The sequence below is a fragment of the Lynx rufus genome, unplaced genomic scaffold, assembly GCF_022079265.1.
Source record: "Lynx rufus isolate CCGP_SWC_20201006 ecotype Redwood Valley unplaced genomic scaffold, mLynRuf1.p SCAF_2, whole genome shotgun sequence".
NCBI classification, from domain to species: Eukaryota; Metazoa; Chordata; class Mammalia; order Carnivora; family Felidae; genus Lynx; species Lynx rufus.
Window position 1 is genome coordinate 89,767,077 of NW_025814834.1, and position 24,732 is coordinate 89,791,808.

At 33.2% G+C, this 24,732-nt stretch overlaps 1 protein-coding gene across 1 annotated transcript in view; it reads left to right on the top strand.

Moving 5' to 3' along the window:
• Window positions 1-24,732, top strand: part of LRP1B (LDL receptor related protein 1B) — a 1,918,909-nt gene that overhangs the window by 1,225,622 nt on the left and 668,555 nt on the right. Inside the window, exons 22-23 of the mRNA XM_047084146.1 lie at window positions 16,364-16,564; window positions 22,225-22,470. Coding sequence (XP_046940102.1) covers window positions 16,364-16,564; window positions 22,225-22,470 — 447 coding nt within the window. The remainder of the gene's footprint in view (window positions 1-16,363; window positions 16,565-22,224; window positions 22,471-24,732) is intronic.

Here is a 24,732-nt window from a genome sequence, read left to right on the forward strand (position 1 = left end):
TAATTTCTTTCTAGTTTAATCTGTGGCTTAAACATAGTAAACCAAAATTTATTCAAACTATTTAAGGAGTCCTAACACAATTATATTTGGATATTTATGAATATTGCATATACTAAAGAGAACTTTAAACATAAGCATTGGATTAAAAATGTGTACATGTCTATAATACTTTTGATATTTTTAAAATTTACCTTAATTAAATCATTAGCTTTACAAGCTAATATACCTTTAAACTACCCAAGACACTGAATTCAGGGTCCATATTTATTTTTCAAAGGCTTCTAAATGCTAGCTTAAACATTTAAAAGTTTTCAAGGTAATCTATTAACATTTGGTGGTTACAGTGGCTTTTCTTTTATACATAAATTGCCGTATATTAGAGTAAAAAATATATAGAGTAAAAAAGATTAATGTTACTTTATTCTTAAAAAGAAGAGAATGTGAACTAAATTAAAAGTGCAATATAGTCATTAATATTGAAGAGCTTCTAATTTCAAAGGACCTATTTTTTTTAATGTTTTATTTATTTTTGAGAGAGAGAGAGAGAGAGAGACAGAGTATGAGTGGGGGAGGGGTAGAGAACTAGAGGGAGACAGAACTGAAAGCAGTCTCCAGGAGCTAAGCTGTCAGCACAGAGCCCGACTCAGGGCTTGAACCCACGAACTGTGAGACAATGACGTGTGTTCAAGTTGGAGTCTTAACTGACTGAGCCACCCATGCGCTCCTCAAAGGACCTATCTTCGCTAAGAACTACACTCTTCCATACTTGGTCCCTCACACCAAGACCAATAAGTTGCAGTTATATTATAGTTAAGCAATCTGGTGGGGAAATTTCATATCTACCTCTTATGGGAAAGAAACTCAGAAATGCATTCTTCACATTGGAAAAAAGATAAATATGTGATATTATACAATGATGTCAAAGTTAGGGGGATAAGAGGCCCTTTGGTGGTTAGTAAATTTAACCCAAACCTTTCACTTCTAGAAATTCATGTAAGGAACAGCAGAAGTGTATAAAGATAAATACAAAAAGATTTTCAATGCAACATTTTGTTTTAATAGCTCCCAAACTAGAAATAATGCAATCCCCATCATTAGGGACACTACTTAATAATTATAGTGTATTCACACAATGAACTATTCTAATGTCATTAAGAAGACATAAGAAAAAATTTCCTAAGGATGAAATTTTAAGTTCACACTTTGAATCCTTTCTCTGATGTTAAAAATACATAAAGATGATGGTAAACTATAATAGGAGAAAATGAGAGAGATTTGGTCTTATTAACAAAGTACATCTCTGATGAATTGAAATAAAATATAACAGCAAATGGTGGGCTGGATTGAAGCTGGATGCCTGATTGGATTGGATATGGAGACCAGTAGAGATGCACAGGTTAGGTTTAACAGGAAATGAAGTTGGGGACTGGAGCTAGGCTCACTGATGAAAAAAAAGAATTGGAATAGGACTCCCTTACTTTTGAAAGAAGGGGAAAAAATACAGCTGGTTGCTTCCTAGGATGGTTACTTAAATGAAGTTGTGTGCCTAGAGAGATGGAAGGCAATCAAGCCAATCCTCTTGCTGGCTCAGAGACTGAAGGTGATAAAAAGACAAATACAAGATGGATTTGTGAACCAAGAGTAGGGGTGGTTATGGAGTGGGCTAAAGTAGAAACAGCAACTCCTGTACAGTGATAGATAAACACATAAAGTCAGAGAGAAAATTGAGAATTCCTACCCAAGGTGAGATTGAAAAAAAATTATAAAATCCATGAAGAAAACAATCTCTAATAAAACCAGCCATCAAAAATCAATCATGAAATGAATTTACTCAAGATTAAATGAAAATGAGATGTATAAATGACATATCTAAAAAAAAAGGGGTTTAAAAGAAGTATGTTTGAGATCCTCAAAGAGAAAAAAAATGGAAAAGAATATCCCTAAAGTGAACAAGAATATACCTATATTTGATTATATATAGGTGTATGATATATTGAAGTAGATATGATGATTAGAATAATTGTAACAGAAAAAGGTGGAAAATGGTGCCTATTAGACTTGAGAATGAGATATGTCAACACGGAAATTTAAAAAAAAATTCTAGGATGGACATAAAGAAAACAAATTGAAAAAGAATAATGTACATTTTACCCAGAAAGCATTACAGAAAAAGAGAAAATAAATAAATAAGAAAGAGCAGTTAAGATATATGTTGAAATGGCGCTTGGGTGAGTCAGTTAATTGTCCAACTTCAGCTCAGGTCATGGTCTCACAGGCTCCTGGGTTCGAGACCCAAGCTGGAGTCTGCTGTGGATTCTGTCTCTCTCTGCCCCTCCCCCTGCTCTCTTTCTGAAAAATAAACATTAAAAAATAAATCAAAAAGAAAGGCTACAACAGATACAAGAAAGTCCATGAGACAATATAGGTATTAACAGAAACACACACACACACACACACACACACACACAGAATAAGTTTTAGATAAAGTGAAGAACTTGATTCCTCATAAAGAAGTACATTCAGGCTTCTGAGTAAAATTAACAAACTTAACCCAAACTTCTAGAAGTCATTTTGAAATTGGATATCATCAGATACTGAAGCTACCAGAAAGAATATTAAAATTACCTAAGAAAATAGGTAATGGCACAAGAAATGCCACAAGAAAATAGAGTAATAGATGCTGAGGGAAAAACACTTTCAAACTATTATTCTATACCCAGGTAAAATATTATTGAAGATAATTCAGACATACAAAGTATACTGCATTTTTCCACATTTTCCCACGATTCTCACTAGGAAAATTATTAAGGCAATAAAATACAGGTATTAGTGAGAAAATGAAGGGATAAGTTTAGGGACCAGAATAAAATATTGCTGAGACTAACCACAGCAACAACAACAACAACAAAAAAAAAACAAAACAAAACCAAAAAATTTAATTATAAAAATACAATCTTTAATAAATATTTTGCAATGTAAGTATCTTACAGGAAATAATACATTATAAAATTTTATACAGCAAAAATTACAGAAACCACAATGAGAAAACAATATTAGGAACAAATTGTATTCATTTATTCTAACCCATTAAAAATCAAATGGAAGAAAAATAAGCAAGAATTTAGATCTAAGAATGCCTAGAGTAAATTAATAAAAATATAACACTTTTTTTAGACGTAAAAAAAATACACTTTCTTTTACAAGGCTTATGAATGATTTTTTGAAATGAGCATTTAGTGTCACAAACATTTAGTGTCACAAACACCTTCAGTAAATTCCACGAAGCAGAAATTATGCAGCCAGAATTTCCTGATCTAGTAATTATGAATGGTAAACAGCCCTTCCATTTGGAAATCTAATAATAAAATAAGACACTTTTTTATCTTAATTCTAGAAGGAATCAAACTGGAATTGTAGAACGTTTAAAAAATAAAGATCTGTATATATCAGAACATATGGAATATAAATAAAGCATTGCTCAAGGAAAAATTCATAACTTTGTACATTTATATGCAAGTGTCCCAAAACTCAGTGAATTTTTAGCCTTTAACAACTTCAGAAGTATAAAGTTATAAAATCATCGAAAACATCATCTGAAACTTTATTTTTAACATATAGCTAGTTTTGTGAATCTTGAATAATGAATGTTTAAGTCTGTTTCTTGTAGCTTCTAGCAGTTTGCTGAACAACAGGAGCTGAAACAAAAAAACAGTAATGCTAAAAGGTTATATTCTAAATTTGCAAAATTACATGTAAAAGTCAATTTACAAAAGTATAATAGATTTAGATAAACTTTCAAATAATTTTTATGCTTACAACATTTGTATTTCTAAAGTTATTAAAGGTTAAAACTGCTCTAAGACTTGGAGACACATATATTTATATTAAAAAATAAAAATAAACATTTTTAACAATGTGTAAGAGAGACAGTATTCACCAATTTCCTTATGTTTTGTTATGTTTCTCTACTCTCTTGCAGTTAGGTTGGGGCCAGGTGACTAGTTGTAACCAATGGACTGTATCACTTCCATGCTAAGGCAGTTAAGCTAAAGTGAGCACTCTCCTGCTCTTTTGCCTCCTATCCCAGTGACCTTTTAAATTATCAGTCTAAAGAGAAAATATGCAGATTTTAGTTTGTTACTGTAGCAAGCTCATCCTAACTAATGCAATAACTAACTCAAGAAGTTAGGACATAGCAACAACACAAACCAAAAGAAAAGAGAAAAACAGATTAAAATTTAAATTTAGAAAAGAGAAACAAAAAACAACATAATTTGAAAATTCAAGCCCTAAGTTTTTGAAAGAATAACCAAAATTGCGAATACATTAACTGACCTAATAAAGAAAACACACTGAAAATTCAGTCCATAAATGAGAACTGGAAAATAATCAGAAATGCTGAAAATCATACCAATTAAAGAAACTAGGCAGTGTTTCAGAAATGAATTTTAAAACTTATGTTAATAAAACTGTATATTCAGAAAATATACATTTCCAAAATTTTGTCTAGAAAGGAAAATCGGGTAATTTATTTTATTACAATAGGAAAAATAATCAAGATTATTCTTCTCATCATTCTTCCAAAAGCTCCATGTCCAGTTGAATAGTTGTACCAGATATTTCTTTTTTTCTAATATTTAAAATGTTTTTATTTATTTTTGAGACAGAGCATGAGGAGGGGAGGGTCAGAGAGAGAGGGAGACACAGAATCTGAAGCAGGCTCCAGGCTCTGAGTTGTCAGCACAGAGCCCGACGCGGGGCTCAAACCCATGGACTGTGAGATCATGACCTGAGCTGAAGTCGGAGGCTTAACTGACTGAGCCACCCAGGTGCCCCTACCAAATGTTTCAAGGGATATTGTTCCAATGCTGTTTCATCTGCTCCAGAGCATTTAAAAGAAATAAATCTTTTAAGTTATTCTTGTTAGCAACATAGTATTGGTTTTACAACTCCCCAAAATTATAAAAAGTACCTCCCTACACACAAAAATTACAGACCCTTACTACCACCATTCTAATTTTTTTTTTCAAAGTTTATTTATTTTTTTTTGGGACAGAGAGAGACAGAGCATGAACGGGGGAGGGGCAGAGAGAGAGGGAAACACAGAATCGGAAACAGGCTCCAGGCTCTGAGCCATCAGCCCAGAGCCTGACTTGGGGCTCGAACTCACGGACCGCGAGATCGTGACCTGGCTGAAGTCGGACGCTTAACCGACTGCGCCACCCAGGCGCCCCAATTACTACCACCATTCTAGATAAAGCATGAGCAAATCCAACAGTATATTAAGTGAATAATTGTCCACACACACAAAAAAAATCTTCCTTTTTAAAAGCAAAAATGGTCTCAAAGTGACGAAGGCAGTTAATATAGAATAAATAGGGGAAATATTTGAAATACAGATCATAACTAATTACATACCCCGATTCTTTGGTATCATTTTTTTTAAAAAGACCAACTACTATAAAAGTTGGCAAAATTCAAAATGAAGTATAAAAGGCTCTTAGACAAGTGAAAAGACAATCACCCTCACCCATCAGAGAGTCAGATCTATATTGGGATTGGATGTTTTTTCAAAAGCAGATTGGTGATTATTAACAAAACCAATAATATCCTATGTTGGTGAGAGTAGATGTAGACACTGATGTCAGTGAATATTGATGAAGCTCTATGGAAAGTAATTTGGTAATATATCTAGGTGTTAAAATGTGAATACAATTTCACTCACAATGCCACCTCTAAGACTTTATCCTACAAACACACTTAATTCACTGGAGGAGTGACATGTACAAAGATATTCATTTAGATACTATTTTTTAATATTTAATAAGGGGTTTAATAAGCTTAAGTCAGTAAATATATTACCTGTATACCAAATAATTGACAATTTACAGAACATATTCTCCATACACAAAAGTCAAATTAGAAATCAACACTCAAAAGACTAGAAAGCCATGAGTCTGAAAACTAAAATTACACTTCAAAATAATCAACAGATTAATAAAGAAATCTTAATACATATATGTAAATATTTAGAACTGAATGACATGGGATATACTGTACAATTAAATTTGTGTGAAAACTTTTTTTCAGCAGACTCAATTTTTAGAAAAGTTTTATGTTCACAGCAAAAGTGAGAGGAAAGAACACATACCCCATGTCATATATAACCCCTGTTATATGTGCCCCATATACCTCCTGTTATTCCTACACATACAGCTTCCTTTACTAACAGTATCCCACAACAGAATGGCTTATTACAGTCGATGAACCTGCATTCCTACACTGACACATCATTATCACCCAAAGTCCATAATTTACATTAGGATTTGCCCTTGGTGTTGTACAAACTGTGGATTTTGACAAATGTGCAACGATGTGCCATGTGCCCCCAAGGTATCATACAGAATGGTTTCGCTGCCCTAATAATACTCTGTATTCTGCCTGTTTACACTCCCTTTACCCCAACCCCAGGCAACCACTGATGTTTTTACTTTCTCTGTAGTTTTACTGTTTCTAAATATGATGTGGTTGGGATCATTAGTATATATCCTTTTCAGCCTGGCTTTTTCTTCTTTCACTAAGTAACATGCGTTTAATTTTCCTCCCTGTCTCTTCATGACTTGAGAGCTCATTTGTTTTTAGCAATGAATAAATTACATTTTCTGGATATACCACAATTTTTTAATCCATTCATCTGCTTTTGAAAGATAGCTTGGTTGCTCCAAGTTTTGGCAATTATGATACAAACATGTGCATATAGGTTTTTGTGAAGACATCCCATGGAGCATGGTTGCTGGATCATATGGTAAAAGTGGGTTTTGTTTTGTAAGAAACTGCCGTACTGCCTTCTACAGTGGCTGTACAATTTTGCCTTCCCACCAGTAACGAATGAGGAGTTCCTGTTGCTCCAGATCCTCACCAGTATTTGCTGTGTTTTGGATTTTCACCATTTTAATTGTAGCAGGATTCTTGCACAGAGAGTCATAATACCTAGGCTTCTCTTTCCAGGAAGCAACTTTATTCGTGCTGTTATGGCTCCGTTGGGTTTGTACAGAAGAACTAAGCCCCGAACACCACGTGGCATAGTTGTTTTTTTTTTTTAATGTATTTTCTATTTCTTTGTCTCCCATATATGGTATCACACAAACCTGCAGTCTGATTACGTGATCTCATGTTACAAGGTCATGAGGGATGTTGTCACGTACGTGTATAGCCAGGTTGCCTTTAGCCAGGTTGCCTTGAGGTTTGTTTTTTTTTTTTTCTTTCCTTAGGGAGGGGACTTACCACATAATAGGTGTATAGTAATATTTCACTGTTGTTTTAATTTGTATTTCCTTAATGATAGATGATTTTGATCATCTTTTATATTGCTATTTCACTAAATTGTTTCTAATAACTCAATGTTACAAAAAACCTAAATAGGCCAAAATAGGGCACTAGATGCAAACATTATGGTATATCCATATAGTAGACTATCTTGCAGCAACATCAAAGATAGGAAATCACTGTAATCTGTGGACATGGACATTTCAGGTGATTAAGTGTCAAGTAAAAAGTAAAGGAAAACAATAGGGGGCATAGTATGTAACTTTTTTTTATAGAACAGAAGTATATTTTTAACAGTAAAGCATATTTGTAGAATTCGTAAGAACTTCTCAATATTTGTCTCTGAATAGGGGGAATGGATGACTAGAGAAAAGAAGTGAGACAGTTTACACTTGTACAGTCTCCTCTTACGATTGACTGTCTTTAAACTGGGGGCTGACCCATATAACTCTTACTCTAGATTCCATTGGAAAAAGCAACATAGGTTTTCAAGTCAAGCCCCAGGACAGTGTTAAGAGTTGAGGATTAAATGCTCTTTAGCAAAAGTATGTAACAAAACTCACTGGCACACATGGGGATTTAACTCTGACATTGGTTTCATAAACAGCTTGCTCTGTGCTGATCCTCTGTGTAATGAAAATCCTCTGGGGGGTTTCTGTGAATGGCAAAGTGTTACTCTTTTCCATGATTACATTGTTTTGTTTTCCTTCCCCATTGTTGTCTCAGTGGAAACAAAGTGAAATGGTTAATTTAATCATTATTTAAAAGCAATCTGAATAATTAGGACCAAACATTTCCTACAGTGGAATAGTGATTTTATTGAAATTATATGATGAATTGCATATGCAGAATTTCTAAATACAGCACTTTCCTCTCTATCCCCCATCTATAACCAACCTTATAGAATTGTTTTATTTATTTTTGATGAAAACAGTGTGGTGAGCTCTCCACTGTCTATGTGTTCTAGAGCTAGTAAAATACTTAGCATATTGCTTCTTATGAAACTTAGATAATTCTCTTTTGATTCTCCCAGTGGCAGTTTGGAACATGTTGTTGTATGTTATTTTTGTCTCTTCAATCCTATATGTGAAGAAGAAAATATTTTTGCTCAGAGGACTTTAATATTAATTTTTATTCCTCTCTATAAAATGCCTAGTCCAATAACCTCAGAAACATTTTTATTAATTTTATTAAAATTTCCTATCTTCCTCCTTCTCTTCATCAAATAATCTTTTGTGGTGTACCTAGTTGTCTTACTTATCATTCATTCATTCATTCACCTTTTGCAATCTAACACCCTATCTCAACCTTTGATGGAAATTGCTGTTTCGGTGGTCAGGGGTGATTTCACAGTCCATACTCTTCTGTGTCTTGAGTCCTCCTCTTCCATTCAGTAACGTGAGTTCAGATAAATTGCCAAACCTCTAAGTTTCAATTTTCTAATCTGTAAAATGATGATGTTGATAATGATATAATAATAATAATAGTAATAATAATTAGAATAGAACATACAGTAAGTGCCTATTACACAATATGATATTGATGAATGATACTTTGATTATTTTTTTAAGATTTTTAAATATATTTTTAAGTATTCTCTACACCCACTGCGGGGCTTCAACCCACAACCCTGAGATCAGGGTCACCTGCTTCACTGACTGAGCTAGTCAGGCACCCCAACCTTTAACTAATACTGCACTTTGATCTCTTTCTCTGTAACATTTGACCTTTTTCTGCAGGGTCAAAATGTCCTGTCCTTGAAACCTTTCTTATGAAGTCTTATATTGGATTGTCCTCTATTCACTTACCATTTATATTCTCTTTTTTTTAGTTCACTTTTCCATGCCTGCCTCTTAGATTTAAGTTAAAAAATACTTCTTGAATGCCTAAAATGTTTCAGAAATTGTGGAGATTTTTCTCTTAATTTCTTTGTTTTGCTCCTTCTCATCTTTCTGCAAAGAAGGTATCCACAGCAATCTCTTGCTGTTCCCTAAGTTCTAACTATCACTTCTAGATAAATGTCTCCCAAATCTCCATCACTGGAAATCACTCCATGCTTCAAACCTGTTGTTTTCCTATGCTATGCTGCACATCTCACTTTTTCTCTGAAGTCAGAAAGTTTTCTGCATTTCTCCTTTTTTTTTTTTTTTTTTAGAAATATCTTCGGGGCCTCTGGGTGGCGCAGTCAGTTAAGCGTCTGACTCTTGATTTCCGCTCAGGTTGTGATCTCACGGTTCGTGGGTTTGAGCCCTACATCGGGTTCTGTGCTAAGAGAGTGAGGCCTGCTTGGGATTCTTTCTCCCTCTCCTTCTTTCTCTGTTCCTCCCCTGCTTGTGCTTTCTCTCTCTCTCTCTCCCAAAATAAATAAATATATAGATAGTTAAATTAATAAAATAAACTTTTAAAAAATTTTTAAATTTTTCAAAATTTTAAAAATTTAAAAATTGCAACTAAAAACCTAAACTTTAAACATCCTTCAAGCCTCTTCCAATTCTCCAATCTTCTAGGATAAAAAAAAGAAACGTCTTCAATTTCCTAAACATTTGGATTTAAAACATAAAGTACCTTTAGATATTCTAACTTGTAATCATTTTTCAGGTCCTATTGAATCTACCTCTACAATTTCTCTACCATCACCCATTCCACTCTTTCCACTCACATATCATAGCGTATGATAAGCCTTTATTATCTGTCACTTAGACCACTGTGTGGCCTACTCTGTCTTTCCCTGACCATAATTAGCTTCAATCCATTCTACACACAGCTTTGGCTCCCTCTTACCTCATAAACTGACCTGAGTACATACTTTCTCAAAATCTTTCAGTGGTCCTCCATTTTTATAAGAATATGAGACACTTCGTGAATTAACCATCAACATTTCATAAACTGTGACTTCAAACTACCTTATTATTGCTTCTGGAGCAAGTCCGCCCTTTCTTGACTTTATGAATTTACATAGGAATTGCATGTTATGTGTGGATTAGATTCAGCAAATAAAGCTAAAACACCACGTATCAAAATGGCCATTGAAAATCAACTATTATACTCAGTATATGTGGTTCTGTGTATATAGTTCTGATAAAAATCTGTACATATAACTGTGCTATTAAGAAACTAACTTTTAGCATAAAGTAAAGAATATATATGCAAAATTGTTACAGTGTTTTCCCTCATAAATGGAAAGAAGACCAAATTAAGAAAGAATTGATTTACCTCCACCCCCATGCCCTGACATATTCCTGTTGAGTAGCAAGAGTAATCAGTGTGCTATTAAATTATCTCTTTCTGTTTTACTTGCTTTTTGTTTTGCAGAGTGTATATATTTGAACATTAAAACTGTACACTTGAGGCAGCTGTCTATATGAATTGTTTTTCTGTTTCCATATGTAATATTCACTGCCACACTTCAAAACCTTTCCCAATAACATCTCAGTAAATCTTTTTTTTTTTTCAAACCAGTCCTATATATTTTCTGTTTCTGAAATTCCATCTCACTCTCTGATTGCTATATGGCTGTTCTTGTTCTGTTTTTATATGCTCAATAGTAGAACGTTTATCAGTACTAGACTTATTATTCCACAAGGTCAGAAAATTGTCTTTCCTATCTTTCTACATCGTTCAGTAGCTAGGCAAACACATTATACTCAATAATAATTACTGAATTGAATTGAAGCCAAATATTGTTAGAGAAATAGATAAATGTGTATGTAGTATTGAAGGTTAGTAGTATAATTTTTTATTTAAAGATTGCAATTCAAAGACCAGTATTCAAAAAGACATTCTGTTATTGAGAAAATCCACTTGGATGTTCTCAATGATTCATTGCTCTTCATTCCCATATTCTTTTTTAAAAAAAATTTTTTTTTCAACGTTTATTTATTTTTGGGACAGAGAGAGACAGAGCATGAATGGGGGAGGGGCAGAGAGAGAGAGGGAGACACAGAATCGGAAACAGGCTCCAGGCTCCGAGCCATCAGCCCAGAGCCAGACGCGGGGCTCGAACTCCCGGACCGCGAGATCGTGACCTGGCTGAAGTCGGACGCTTAACCGACTGTGCCACCCAGGCGCCCCGCATATTCTTAATATTAACTGCTAATCAGATCCCAGGATAGCAATTATTCTTTTATAACATATAATGTCTATTATTAAGATAAAAATATATCAAGCATTTTACAAAATGATAAATCTATTTTTTTAATGGACAAAACAGTTTAACAGAGAAAGAGAAACTCTTGAGTTGATCATATAAATTTATTTTGGGGAATCATCACATTTTCTAATGATTCCAGAAACTCTTAATTTCCCTATATGTGTTGTACTCTGTGCTGGCTTTTATCCTAAACTGTATATTTCAAGGTAACATAAATAAAACAGTCCTTATAATATCCTGAGTGTGTGTGTGTGTGTGTGTGTGTGTGTGCATGTGTGTATGTGTGTTTATGTTTGCACATGTGTGTGATTTCTCTAATTGTCATGATACCAAGATGATGATTGTTATTTCTGTTGTTGCTACTTTGTTACTTGGCTACTGTTATTCTCTTTGCTCAGAGGGCAAAACTACAATTTCCATAACATTCTTGCACCCATAGTAATCAAGTTTAAAACATTATAAGTAGATCAGAAAAGATTATGTAAAACTCAGTAATAAACTCCTAATATTATTTTCAGCATGGAATATATTTTTAAAGTATAATTAGTAAAGGCAAAGTAATTGACTTAGTTATTTGAACTTAAGTATGAACATTATAAATTATTTTTAAAACTTTGGGGTTTTTAGATATTGGATATTTATCATTTCTATCACACATTTTAATATTACTAATCTGTATTTCATTTTCATAATACAAATTTTCCCTAAGTCTCAAGGTTCTTATATATAAAGGAGGAATCTTAAATTAGAAATCTGTAATACTGATTCTTTCAAAATATTGCACCCAATGATGACTATGTAAGGATTTGTCTTAATATGAATCAAGTAAAAATCAACATTCTTTAAGCATACTTATTGAGATCATTTGCTGTTAGGTTTTATCCATAACCTTGTATACCCTCTTACCTACATTTTTGTAAGAATTAAAACCAAATTAAAACCAAACAAATAAGAAAGGGGGAAGCAATTACATTTCAAACCTCCCCTACAAAATTGGAGAGAGGAGAGAGCTATTTAGATTTGTAAATTTTATCTAAGAAATGTAACCATATGTATTTATGTATCTGGTAGCATAATCTGAGTTAAAATTAATACTCATTTGAATACGATTTTTCTTTACCTTTTCCAGGCAACATTTAGATCGTGAATAGCAAATAGGTTTTACTGCTGTTCTGACTCTAAAAGATTGATAATGGTTTATGGACAGGTTTTTTGAAACAATTCTAAGGTTATGCTGGAGTCAGTGGTTAAGAATATCATGATGGATTAGTGATATCTCGGGGCGGGGGGGACAACAGCAATAGAAATTACTGCATTACTCTTGAGCTCTCCTTTCATTCTATGGTACTTTCAGATGAATGCCTACAATTTAATACTTAAGTACAGAATGCCATACTTTAGACTAAAATTATATGTTATGCATTGACTTTGTCTTGCTAACTAGATTATAAACTCCTTGGTGGCAGGGAATGGTTCTTAGGATTTTCTTATATTTCCTATAATTCCAAGGGAAGTGTAAGTCACAGAGCAACCTCAACATAGAATTTTCATAAAATACATTCGTAGAAACTATCAAATTTTATGGCACATGGATGTACATTTTATCACCATCATTTTAAAAATGAGCTAAGTTTTGTTTTTGGTTTTGTTTTTGTTTTTGGACTAGTTGTGCAGAAATATGGTAGAAGGGAAATAAATAGCACAAAAGGATTCATTGAAAAATCCTGCTCTGCTATTCTAGATTTCCTGTACCTCTTCCTCACCAGAGGCAATGACTTTAGCTATTACATAACCTCCCCCAGAAAGAACTCACATAGAGACAAACCTGTATATATGGGTATACTGATATGTGTATGGAAATATAGTCCTAGATAAATATATTTTACCATGCAAGAAAACACTAGATTTTGTACCTTTTTTATTGGTAAGTTTTGGAGATTGTTTTATATTAGGCAGGATTGTCTCATTCTTTTTCACTCAAGCGTACAACTTCAATGTGTGGATGCATTGTAAGTGATGTCACCAGTCTTGCGATTTTGATTTAAGTTTTTGTCAGTCTTTTGCTAATATATACAAAGCGGCAGCACATGCTTTTGTATAGGACCTTTGTGCATTTGGGCAAATGTATTAATGAAAAAAATTCCAAAATTAAAATTACTGTGGTGAAGAGTTGCTGCACTTTTTATTTGCTGGAATTCATAATATTTCCCTACAGACAGATTGTCCCAGTTTGCAGACTCATCAACATTGGGGATGTTACACCCTTGTTAAACCTATCCTTGTATTATACAATTTTTCATCTAAACCAATCTGGTAGAGGAAAAAAAGGTATCAAATTGCCATTTTAGCTTACTTTATATTGAAAGGTATTTTTGATCATCTTATGTTTGTAAGTCATTGATCCACTGTGAATCTTGCACTTGTATTGGTATATTCATCTTTATATTATTTATTTGTAAGATCCCTTTTGTATTTAAAAAAATGTCCTTTTTTCCAAATAAAATATTTTTTTTCTGGTTTACCACTTTGTGTTAAATTTGTGTATGGATTATATTGTTGCAATGTGGAATCAAAAATATTGATGAAATTGAGTTTATCAATTTGTCCTTTATGTTTTCTGGGTTTGTGTAATGAACATTTCAAGTTTTTGTTATTTTAATATCTATCTTATTCTAGAACATGTGTGTATTTATCATTGTTATTATGAAATGCCTACTTCTTTGATATACTTAGAATATATTTTAATGTAAGGATCAAGTATTAGCTTTATTTTTTTTTCTCCAGATGGCTAAGCAATGTTCCTAACATCATCAAACTTGTATTTCCATTATCTCCACTATTCGAACAGCCAATTTTATATATTAAAACTATATACTATGTAAATGATTATGTTATATATCTATCCTCTTCAGTTGTTGATATCTTGATTGATATTCTGTTAAAAATATTTTGAGTACTGTTATTTCAAAATACTTCTAAACGGTTGGCATTAACAGTTCCTACATCAATTATCCTCTCTTTCTCCAATAATATTTGCAATTTTATTTCTTATAGGTTTGTAATAATATTCCTATTTTATTGGGATTGTATTAATCTGGGGACAAATCTTCTCCAAAACCAAATTATATCTTTATCCAAGGCTTCTTTTGGGTTTCTTTGAAGACTCTTAAATTTTTTTCATATAAATTCTATACAATTCTGGTGTCGTTTAGCCCAAATACTATATTTTATGGTGGATTTTTAAATACATCTTTTCTTCTACTATAGTCTGTTTTTAGGTATGAAATCTATGGACTTTTTGTATAATATTGAAACTAGCTGTCAAATTTTTGAATTCTTAGTTTCTTACAGTTCTTAATTCATTTTTATTGATTTTATGATTATATGATTATATTAACTGCATGTAATGATACACTACTAATTTTATACCTCATTTATTTCTGTTATCTAATTATATTAGATAGTCTTTCCAAAACAATATAAATAATATCATTAGTTTTATTGATGATGTTAAGTCAAAAATTTATAATGTGTCTCCATTTACATTAAATTGATCAGTGAAGTATCCATCATTTTCTATTTTAAGAATATTTTCATCTATAATTAATGTTGATTATGAAATGCATTTATATTAACTATGAAACTTATAATTTGTGTTTTTTTCTTATTTGACCTAATAGTATAGAAACTTATTTATATATTTCTACAAATGCAAAATCCTTTCACCAATACTTTAATTACTTTAAAATTAAGGTTGAAGCAGACTTCTGAATATATAAAGACTCTTTGACATATGCAGTCTAATATTTTTCATTTCTTTTTCATTTTCCCTACTCATTTTATGAATTGTGGGTATATAGTCTGCTAATAATTAGCATTTATCTTCAGGTACATTTTTAATTCACACTATACCTTAACATTGCATAATCCAGAAAAGATAAATTAGTTAGAAGAAAAATGTAGACCTTCTGGAAAGGAGGAATAATTTATATTAAGAAAAAAAAAGGTTTACATAGACAGTGGCTTTTGCTTTCTATGTATTTCATATTATTTTTTAAAAGCTGGCTAAACAATCATTTTTTCTTTCAAAGTCAATAAAGAAAAACATATTTCCATAAAATCTGTATATATTTAGTACCTTAGCTACTAAAATATTTGATAACACTTATGTCCTTTTATGAGAGGGAATATACATATCTAGTTATGAGGAGGGGTTGAGGTCCTAAGCTTATAAATATAAACAAGGACATTTTCTCCTGTGGAATAAAATATTTGCTTAAATTTAGGGTTGCAAAAGACTGATAACGTTTTCCAGAATTTAGGATTCTGAAAGGGACTTATATACAAATGTTTGTATAAACTTTTTTTAAGTATTATAATTAAACTTCCAATTAGTCACAGAATATTTTTTTAATTTTTTAAAAATCTTTATTTTTGAGAGAGAGAGAGAGAGACAGACAGAGCATAAGCAGGGGAGGGGCAGAGAGAGGGGGAGACGGAGAAGCTGAAGCAGGCTCCAGGCTCTGAGCTGTCAGCACAGAGCCCAACTTGGGGCTCGAAGTAATGGACAGTGAGATCATGACCTGAGCCGAAGTCGGAGGCTTAACCAACTGAGCCACCCAGGTGCCCCACAGAATATTTTTTTTAAATAGGGTCAGACAATAACTTGAAAGCAAGGAAAATATTACCGCTTTAATGCTAAGGTAATTTTAACAAGTAGGGCAAGAGCTCTTCAAATGCCTTCATTAAAATAAATTGTCAAACTATCAGCCAATACATTTCTTGCTAATAGCAAGTACTTTTTCTGACTAAAGACAGTGGTGAGTACTCATTATTACAGTGACTTAATTGCAACAATCAAATGGATGATGTTTCTGTTTCCTTAAGGGAGATGCATCAACAAAGCATGGATATGTGATGGAGATATCGATTGTGAAGATCAATCAGATGAAGATGACTGTGACAGTTTTTTATGTGGACCACCCAAATACCCTTGTGCTAATGACACTTCAGCCTGCTTACAGCCAGAGAAACTCTGCAATGGGAGAAGGGATTGTCCTGATGGGTCTGATGAAGGCGATCTCTGCGGTATTGCATGTTTCACTGATGTGCTTCTCTGTGGATACTAGAAATGTTTAGTCCACTTGCTGATAATTATTATAGTGGCATACCTTCCTTCCATTTGTTTCCTTTACATATAACTTTTAGCGTTGAACCCTATCTCTTTTTCAGGGACTATAAATCTATTAAAAGTTTTTAAAATATGATCAAAAATTTCACAAATAAAGCAGAAAAGGTTGGCTTGTATCCAACCAGCTTAATTGTATAGTTGAGCTCATCATTTAGATATCTGAATGGTTAGTGTTATTTCCACAATTACTGATTATTTTTTGTCATTCAGAACAAAAGAACCTTCTTATTACTGACCTATGGGATGCAGTTTAATACCAGCCAATGGATTTATCATACCTTCTAATTCTTACAATAGAAGTGTTAAAAAAGAGGAAAGGAAGAGATTGAGTCATGGAATCAATTGAATATTATTCAAGTTTATAAAATTTTCTCTGAAATTTTTAGTCCTCTTGCAATAGCTTTCTTTGGTATGCTTTATCTAGTTAAAATGATGATTTCAATCTGATAGATAGCTTTTGAACTTTGAAATCACTTTTGACTAGTTGTCTTTTTATACCGACCAGAACATGTAAAGAAAATTACATTTCCTTCTCTGTGGGGAGATCAGACATTTAGCAAGGAGTTTTTCAAAATATGTTTTCTAGATAATACTGAAGGTGACATCAATAGAGTAATGAAGAAGAATTTACAGAATGATAACAATAATGAGATGACTGGGGACTGTGAGAAAATGACTTTAGGAAATGATGAAGCTTCCTAATTGAAAATAGAAAAGACAACTACATTTAAGCTTAATGTTATCATATTTTGATCTGAATTAAACATTAGTAGAATACTGAGTGATACAGAAAAAATTATTATGTTTTAAATTTATGTGATAAATGTCATTTTTTCCAAAAAGTCTGTGATTCTGTAAAATAATCTTGAAACAGTAAATGCAACAGTCTTCATTCAGTGATGCTAAATTTAAACTAGATGTTTCAACCCCCACCCACACTCCCCCTCCAAAAAAACCCCACTGAGATTAAATAACAAATACAGGGTGACAGATTTAGTTTATCTGTATTTACTTCTTCTCCCAGCTTATTCTCCTTTATGAAGGAGATTGGTGGATTGAAGTATCTCTTGTATTACAAAATGTGAGGTTTGCTCGTGAAGGTTGTAAGAGGAATTCTGAAAGAAGAAAACTATCAATACTCTTAAAATTGAGAATATGTAAATATAGAAGAAGAGAGACTTTAGCAGGTTTAAATTCTTTTCTTCAGTTCTTCAATTAACTCACCTAGGCAGGTAACTTAATTTCTGGAAATGTCAGATTCCTCATAAAAAAAAGGAGATGATGATATTTATAGGAAGTCATAGTAATAATGCCAGGTGCTCTAAAAGTATTGAAAGAAATTAGTGCTTTTCCACCTTTTTTTCACCCTTCAGGTCAAATGAAGTAAAAAAAAAAAGATGAAGAAGAGAAAATATAGTCATTAAGAAAAATGAGAAGAATATTATGAAAACACAGCCTTATTTTCCTATCCTCTGCTCTCTAAATTAGTATTATAAAAAGGCAATGGAGATTTCTTTTGAATTTATTTCTTTGTCTACTTCAAAACAGAAAATTAATTCTTGCTTTTAAGTCACTATATTCATCAACTTAGGAATCTTGCTGAAACATTTCAAAAGATTACAGGAGTGAAAGAGTTTACAATAAAGTTGGGTGTGGACGTATCAAAGAAGATAAAAAAGACATTTCTATCCTGCTTATAGCACTATGGCATAATGAAGTCATATACTCTCCCCTTCATGAGGTGAAGTTGGAGGAAAGTTAGGGAAATGAAAAAAAAATCAAATGATGCTCAAAGGATTGAATTGCTTTATATGGTCCTCCTTTCCCTATCTTCTTTTACATGTACCTTTGTATTATAGCTCAGTATATGTATCCTTATAGGCAATATTGGTACCTGTAGAGAAATGGCACCTTGCTTGGTCTCTTATTTTCAAGTCCCATGCCTATCAGTCGTAGGGTAGATCCTGTCTAGCTGGACAGGGTTTTTGGTTTATGAGTTTTGTATCGTAATGAGCATAATGGACATTTACCCAGTGGACATAAGAAAATATACCCAGTGATTTAACTTTAAGTAATGGGCATGGGTTGACTAGTAGCTAGGGAATGTATTTTTGAGAGAGATACCCAAAGCTGAAAGAGTTGTGTGTTGTTTTTTTTTTTTAACCATTTGGTATAGATGATGAAAATGTAGGTTTTTCCTCTTCATGTCTATTCCTTCCAAATAGTTGTATTCATAAAAGCTATTTTTTGTTTGTTTTTAAAGTTTGTTTGTTTGTTTGTTTAGAACATGGGAGGGGCAGAGAGAAAGGGAGAGAGAGAGAGAGAGAGAATCCTAGAAGGGCTTGAATTCAGAAAAGGTGAGATCATGAGCCTAAATCAAGAGTCAGATGTTTAACCAACTGAGCCATCCAGGTGCCCCTCAAAAAAAGCTGTTTTTCTTTTAATCCTCCCATACCCCATCCCCTGTTAAAAAGGAAATAGGAGTGATTCGTGCCTGTTCCTCAATACATGTAAAATTTGTACAAAAATATCTTGCATGAAAATGACTTGGTAATCTATAGACTTAATACTTGGGTAATTGCCTGAAATGGAAAAATCCTATCCTTTGGGTAGCAACGTGTTTTTTGCTTTGTTTTGTTCCCTCCAAATAAATCTGATTTATAAAGCAAATGATAACAAACAAACAAACAAACAAAACAGAAAAGGAGCACTCAGTAAAATAAGTCTCCTAATCCTAGTGAAGAGATTATTTTCTCAGGGAGATTTTCAAATGACTTCAAGGGGAAAGGTATATGCATTTAGAAAGCAAATGAGAAAAAGCTTGAATCATTCAAGAACAAAGTTAACTTGATCCTTGCTATAAAGATATGTCAAAGATGAACCAAGCTGGACACTAGTTGAAGTGATAAGGCTAGATTTTACTCAGCATTAACTATTGCAATGGGGAAGAATATTCAGCGTGAACTGAAATCACTGAAACAAAAGACTAGAGGCATTTTGAAGGCTGGAGTCTGCTAAGGGAAAGGCACCTGGGAGGCGGTAAGGTGGCTGGTCCCTGTGACTGAGTCATCTGGTTTTGTTAATTGGTGCTTATCCCAGAGGAGAAATACATTTCTCAGATCTTTGACTTGAGACAGTGGTACAAGTCAGAACAAGGTGCACACAACTGGGAACAAGAGTGAGAGAGTTATCTGCTTGAATGTTTGCATTTCAAAGATATTTCTCAGGTCCTTAAGAAGACAGTTCTGGTGGTGGAAGATTTGCATCTTAAAGGTGAAGAAAAAGGACTTATACTCACAAGCCTTCTAAAGTAACTGTTCTAAAATGGGGTTCAGGGACCTATCTGCCTACCACCAGGTTTTGTCTGGAACAAAAAGTAAACTCTCCTGGCAGCATAGAGCTTCCTTAAGCAGGCACTTTAAGCAGGGCTGGAGTCCTGCTAGGGAGGCTGCCTGAGTTGTTAGAAACTATGCTAGTGTTTTTTGGAGTCTCTTCTTCTGTGGTTGGAGGGGTATGGTTGGGGAGGAAAGTAGAATTGAAATTATTTGTACTAAGGGACTGCAGTTTTTATAAGCCATTGTTGAAGACTAGTCGAACAGAGGGCTCTGAAGAAACTGACTAGAGTTAGGTCAACGAGAAATTCTTTTTTAGGTAATAAAAAATGTGAAAGAAAGTTGCAAGATTTGATGACAGTTTTAGGGTGAAGGAGGAATTAACAAGGGACTAGCCAAACAAATATATTTATATATTTATTATATTTATATATTCAATTTTAGATTTATAATTTAGATTTATTATAATATATATTATATTTATATATTCAATTTTAGATTTCAATGTAAATTTTATTTTTTTTTAAATCTATGACTTAATTCCACACATAGCATCAGAAAGAGACATTTCAGTACTACAAGAACAGTCATATTGGAAATAAACTACAAGAATTGTAACAATTGTTTCTCACCTGCTGGGTATGATGACTTTTCTTTGCCATAATTCTCTTGAAAAAGAATGTCAATTGAACAAAAATGGGGCAAATACTTTAAAATGACTATTGTTTTGAAATGATTACGATTGTAGATGAACAAACATATTTGGAGGACCTAAATGAATCTATTTTTTTCTTCTAAAATAATACTAAACTTGAGTTCTTAGCAAAAATAGTTAATATAATCATCTTCCTTTTCTTATTACTGTAACCTTTTATGGTGGCAAATAGTATGAAGAACAGTTGATCCATATAGAACTTTAGAAAATGCAGAAAATATTTTTAAAGTGTTATATTTAAGCTCAATTTTTGAACTAGATACATTTTCATAGACAGCTGGAAACATTTGAGGTATATAAGTAAATGTTACCGCAGTTTGCCAGTCAGTGAACAACATTCTCTTTCAGCATATCTCAGAAAACAACTAATTAAATAGCCTTTGAAAACTGCTTAAAATATTTTTAAAGCAAAGGAAAGCAAAGTTTCTTTTAACCTTATTCCTGTGCACCTAATAATACATAGGGATAGGTAATAGTATGGTTGAAAAAACAATTATATGCTATTTTCATCAAGGACATAATTACATCATCTTGAAATTTTCCCAACGGGACAAGAACTGGCTCAATGTTGGGACAGCTGTGTGCTGCCTCATTTTTTTTGATAATTCAACAAATATTAATATGCTAATATTTGTCCTAGGCACTGTGCTATCTATTAGATATAAAGGCTAAATAGAACAGATATTTTGTATGCCTTCATGGAGTTTACAATTTCATAATGTAATAGAATCTGAGATACATCTAATGCAATTCTCAGTTATAAGTACTACAAAAAAAATGGTCTCTCTCTTTATAAACCGATCATATTATCCATGTTATAAATACTAGTTGCTCATTATTTCACTCAAAATATCAAGTCTACTTTTTTATATGTATATTATTTACTATGCTTTCATGGCCTCTTTGAATTAATCATAATACCCAATATATAGGGTAGAATGGATAATTAAATAAATGGCTTTAACCAGTAAAGAGCAAACTAACCCATCCTGCATTATCATTATGAATCAGACTATAGATGTAGAAATATATATATATATGTATATATATAATACATTATATTATATGTATATATTACACATATATGTGTATGCCTGTTTATAAGCACTGAGATAAGTCTAAGTTTCAGATCAATGTATGTCCTTTGGGGAGACCTTAGCAACTGGTTTGGTGTAACTGTTGAAAGTCTCAGAATAATCTTTCCAGTAATAATAGAAAGAAACATTGAACACACTTTACATCTATGGGGTAAAACAAAGTGTACTCTATAGTTTTATAGAAATGAAAACCTTCCATTCCCAGTTCTTATCATATAGGATTTGGTTATTCGATGAAATATTTTATCATGCTTACCCCAATCCCTGAAAAAAAAAAATCCAGGCAGCTTTTCTCTATTCATGTATAATATCCTTGCTGTAATTCCAGCCTTAGAGAATGGAGTTCAATGATTAGTATTTAATTGAGCAAAACAATTGATAATGCTCTGTAATCTGTTCCCCTCCTTTTATAGATGAATGTTCACTAAACAATGGAGGCTGTAGCAATCATTGTTCTGTTGTGCCTGGAAGAGGAATTGTCTGTTCCTGCCCTGAAGGACTTCGACTAAGCAAAGACAATAAAACGTGTGAAATTATAGATTATTGTAGCAATCATCTGAAGTGCAGTCAAGTGTGTGAGCAGCACAAGCACACAGTCAAGTGCTCATGCTATGAAGGGTGGAAGCTGGATGTGGATGGTGAAAGTTGCACAAGTGTTGGTAAGTAGATGTGTGTTTCATTAGGCTGAAGAATACCAAGTGCTTTTCTGATTTTTGTGAGTTGTGTATCTTGCTATATTTTGGAACAGATCTTGAGAAAATAATCCAAAACACCTTTAGCGAATTAACAAAGGATTCAACTGATTTTAAATAAGGCATTTAAGTATAGTAATATGTCATTTTAGATCTACTCCAAAATCTTCTGAACAGAGTATATTACTGTAGTCCTTATAATTACAGTCCATCAGATTGTTTTCTTCCTTTCTGAAATACTACTTCCATCATCATCCTCCCTAAAGGCTTGTTTTTGTACTGTCCAAAATATTTACTTTTATTTCTCTTTGCAAGATTTTAGAACCCTCCAGAAGTCTGGTCCTGGCCCATACTTCCAATTTCCTCTACTCTTAAAATCAACTTTGTCCTCTGGCTGTGTTCATCTTCTAAGTGTCCATTTATTTATTTTTTTTTAAATTTTTTTTTCAATGTTTATTTATTTTTGGGACAGAGAGAGACAGAGCATGAACGGGGGAGGGGCAGAGAGAGAGGGAGACACAGAATCGGAAACAGGCTCCAGGCCCCGAGCCATCAGCCCAGAGCCTGACGCGGGGCTCGAACTCCCGGACCGCGAGATCGTGACCTGGCTGAAGTCGGACGCTTAACCGACTGCGCCACCCAGGCGCCCCTCTAAGTGTCCATTTAGAACGTTCTGCTGATCTGTAGGTCTGATTCCACCGTGGGAAAAATAAGCAGAGACTCTGGAACCTGATTTTTGAACTTTAATCCTACAGCTGTCATTCATTATGTTTGTGACCCTGGTCAGGCTACATAAAACTGCTTGAGCCTCACTTTTCTAATCTTTCAAGTATCTGTGGCCATGATAACAATGTCTCCATTATAGCATGTTGCAACAATAACCTGGAGTACTTGCCACTGTGCCCCAATACCCATTAGGTACTTAATGAATGACAGCTTTTCACTATCTTCTCCAGAGACTTAGCTGAGTGTGGAACACTGAGAGTCCGTGGAGAGAATTGAAGGGGCCCATGAATGTTGTTGGAGAAAATATTACACCTTTATTTTCTTTAATGTCCCATTGAAAGTTAACACTAATTATTAGCAACAACTATGTGTCTCCATTTGAAGTAATAGGCATTCACATCACGGTAAAGTTGTTGCTGATATCTCAAAATATCATATATGTTCAGGCTTTGGAAACCACTGTTACTTTAACAATGAGAATCATTACACCCACTGCTCAATCTGTTACCAAATACATTAATATAAAGCAGGTATATTACTACATCCAAAAGTGTTTTTTTGTTTAATATTGGTAACTGCTTTTCAATATACAGTATTTGATTCCTATATCTATGTATACTTTTTTTTTTTTTACTTTTTTCTTACAGTTTTTGTGCTTTTTAAAACTTTCTGATAAGTGGTACACAGACTTCATCAGACTGCTAAGAACCTATACATCATAAGCTTTTTTCAGTTTGTTCCTTCCACTTAGATTGTACCTCCCCCTCTTAATCTCTAAAATTCCTAGATATTCTTTTTTTTTAATGTTTATTTATTTTTGAAAGATAGACAGAATGAAAGTGGGGGAGGGGCAGAGATAGAGAGAAACACAGAATCTGAAGTAGTCTCCAGGCTCTGAGCTGTCAGCACAGAGCCCAACACGAGCCTCCAACGCACAAACCATGAGTTCAAGACCAGAGCTGAAGTCAGACGCTTAACCAACTGAGCCACCCAGGTGTCTCAAATTCCTGGATATTCTTTAAGACTTATAAGCCGAACTTCTTTAAGGGAATACTCTTTCAAATGTGTTTGTTCTCTATTTCTCCTTTCTATGTCTAGAATATATTGTCCATGAAAATATGTGTCCACATTTTTAATTTGCTGCTTTGTATTTCCATCTATCTTCTATTCTTTATCTCTCTGATGAAATGAGCATCTTGAAGTCAAAAATCACGTTATAGATTTTTCTTTTATGTTTTACATTATATACAGTCCATTTCTAGAAAAATAGTATGCAATCAGAAGCATTATATTTTTTCAGAGAATGTTAAGTTACTTCATCCTTTTATATCAAATGCTGTTTTGTGGTTGTTTCTTCTGACTGTTAAAAATGCCTAGAGGCAAAAGTTTAGCAGACATTTATGTGACTTTCTCCTTTAAGAATCTTGTACAAAGTAATTGGCATGAGAGGCTTCAAAAATAATAACAATTTGTTGTAATGATAATAGTCATTTTATTTATGAA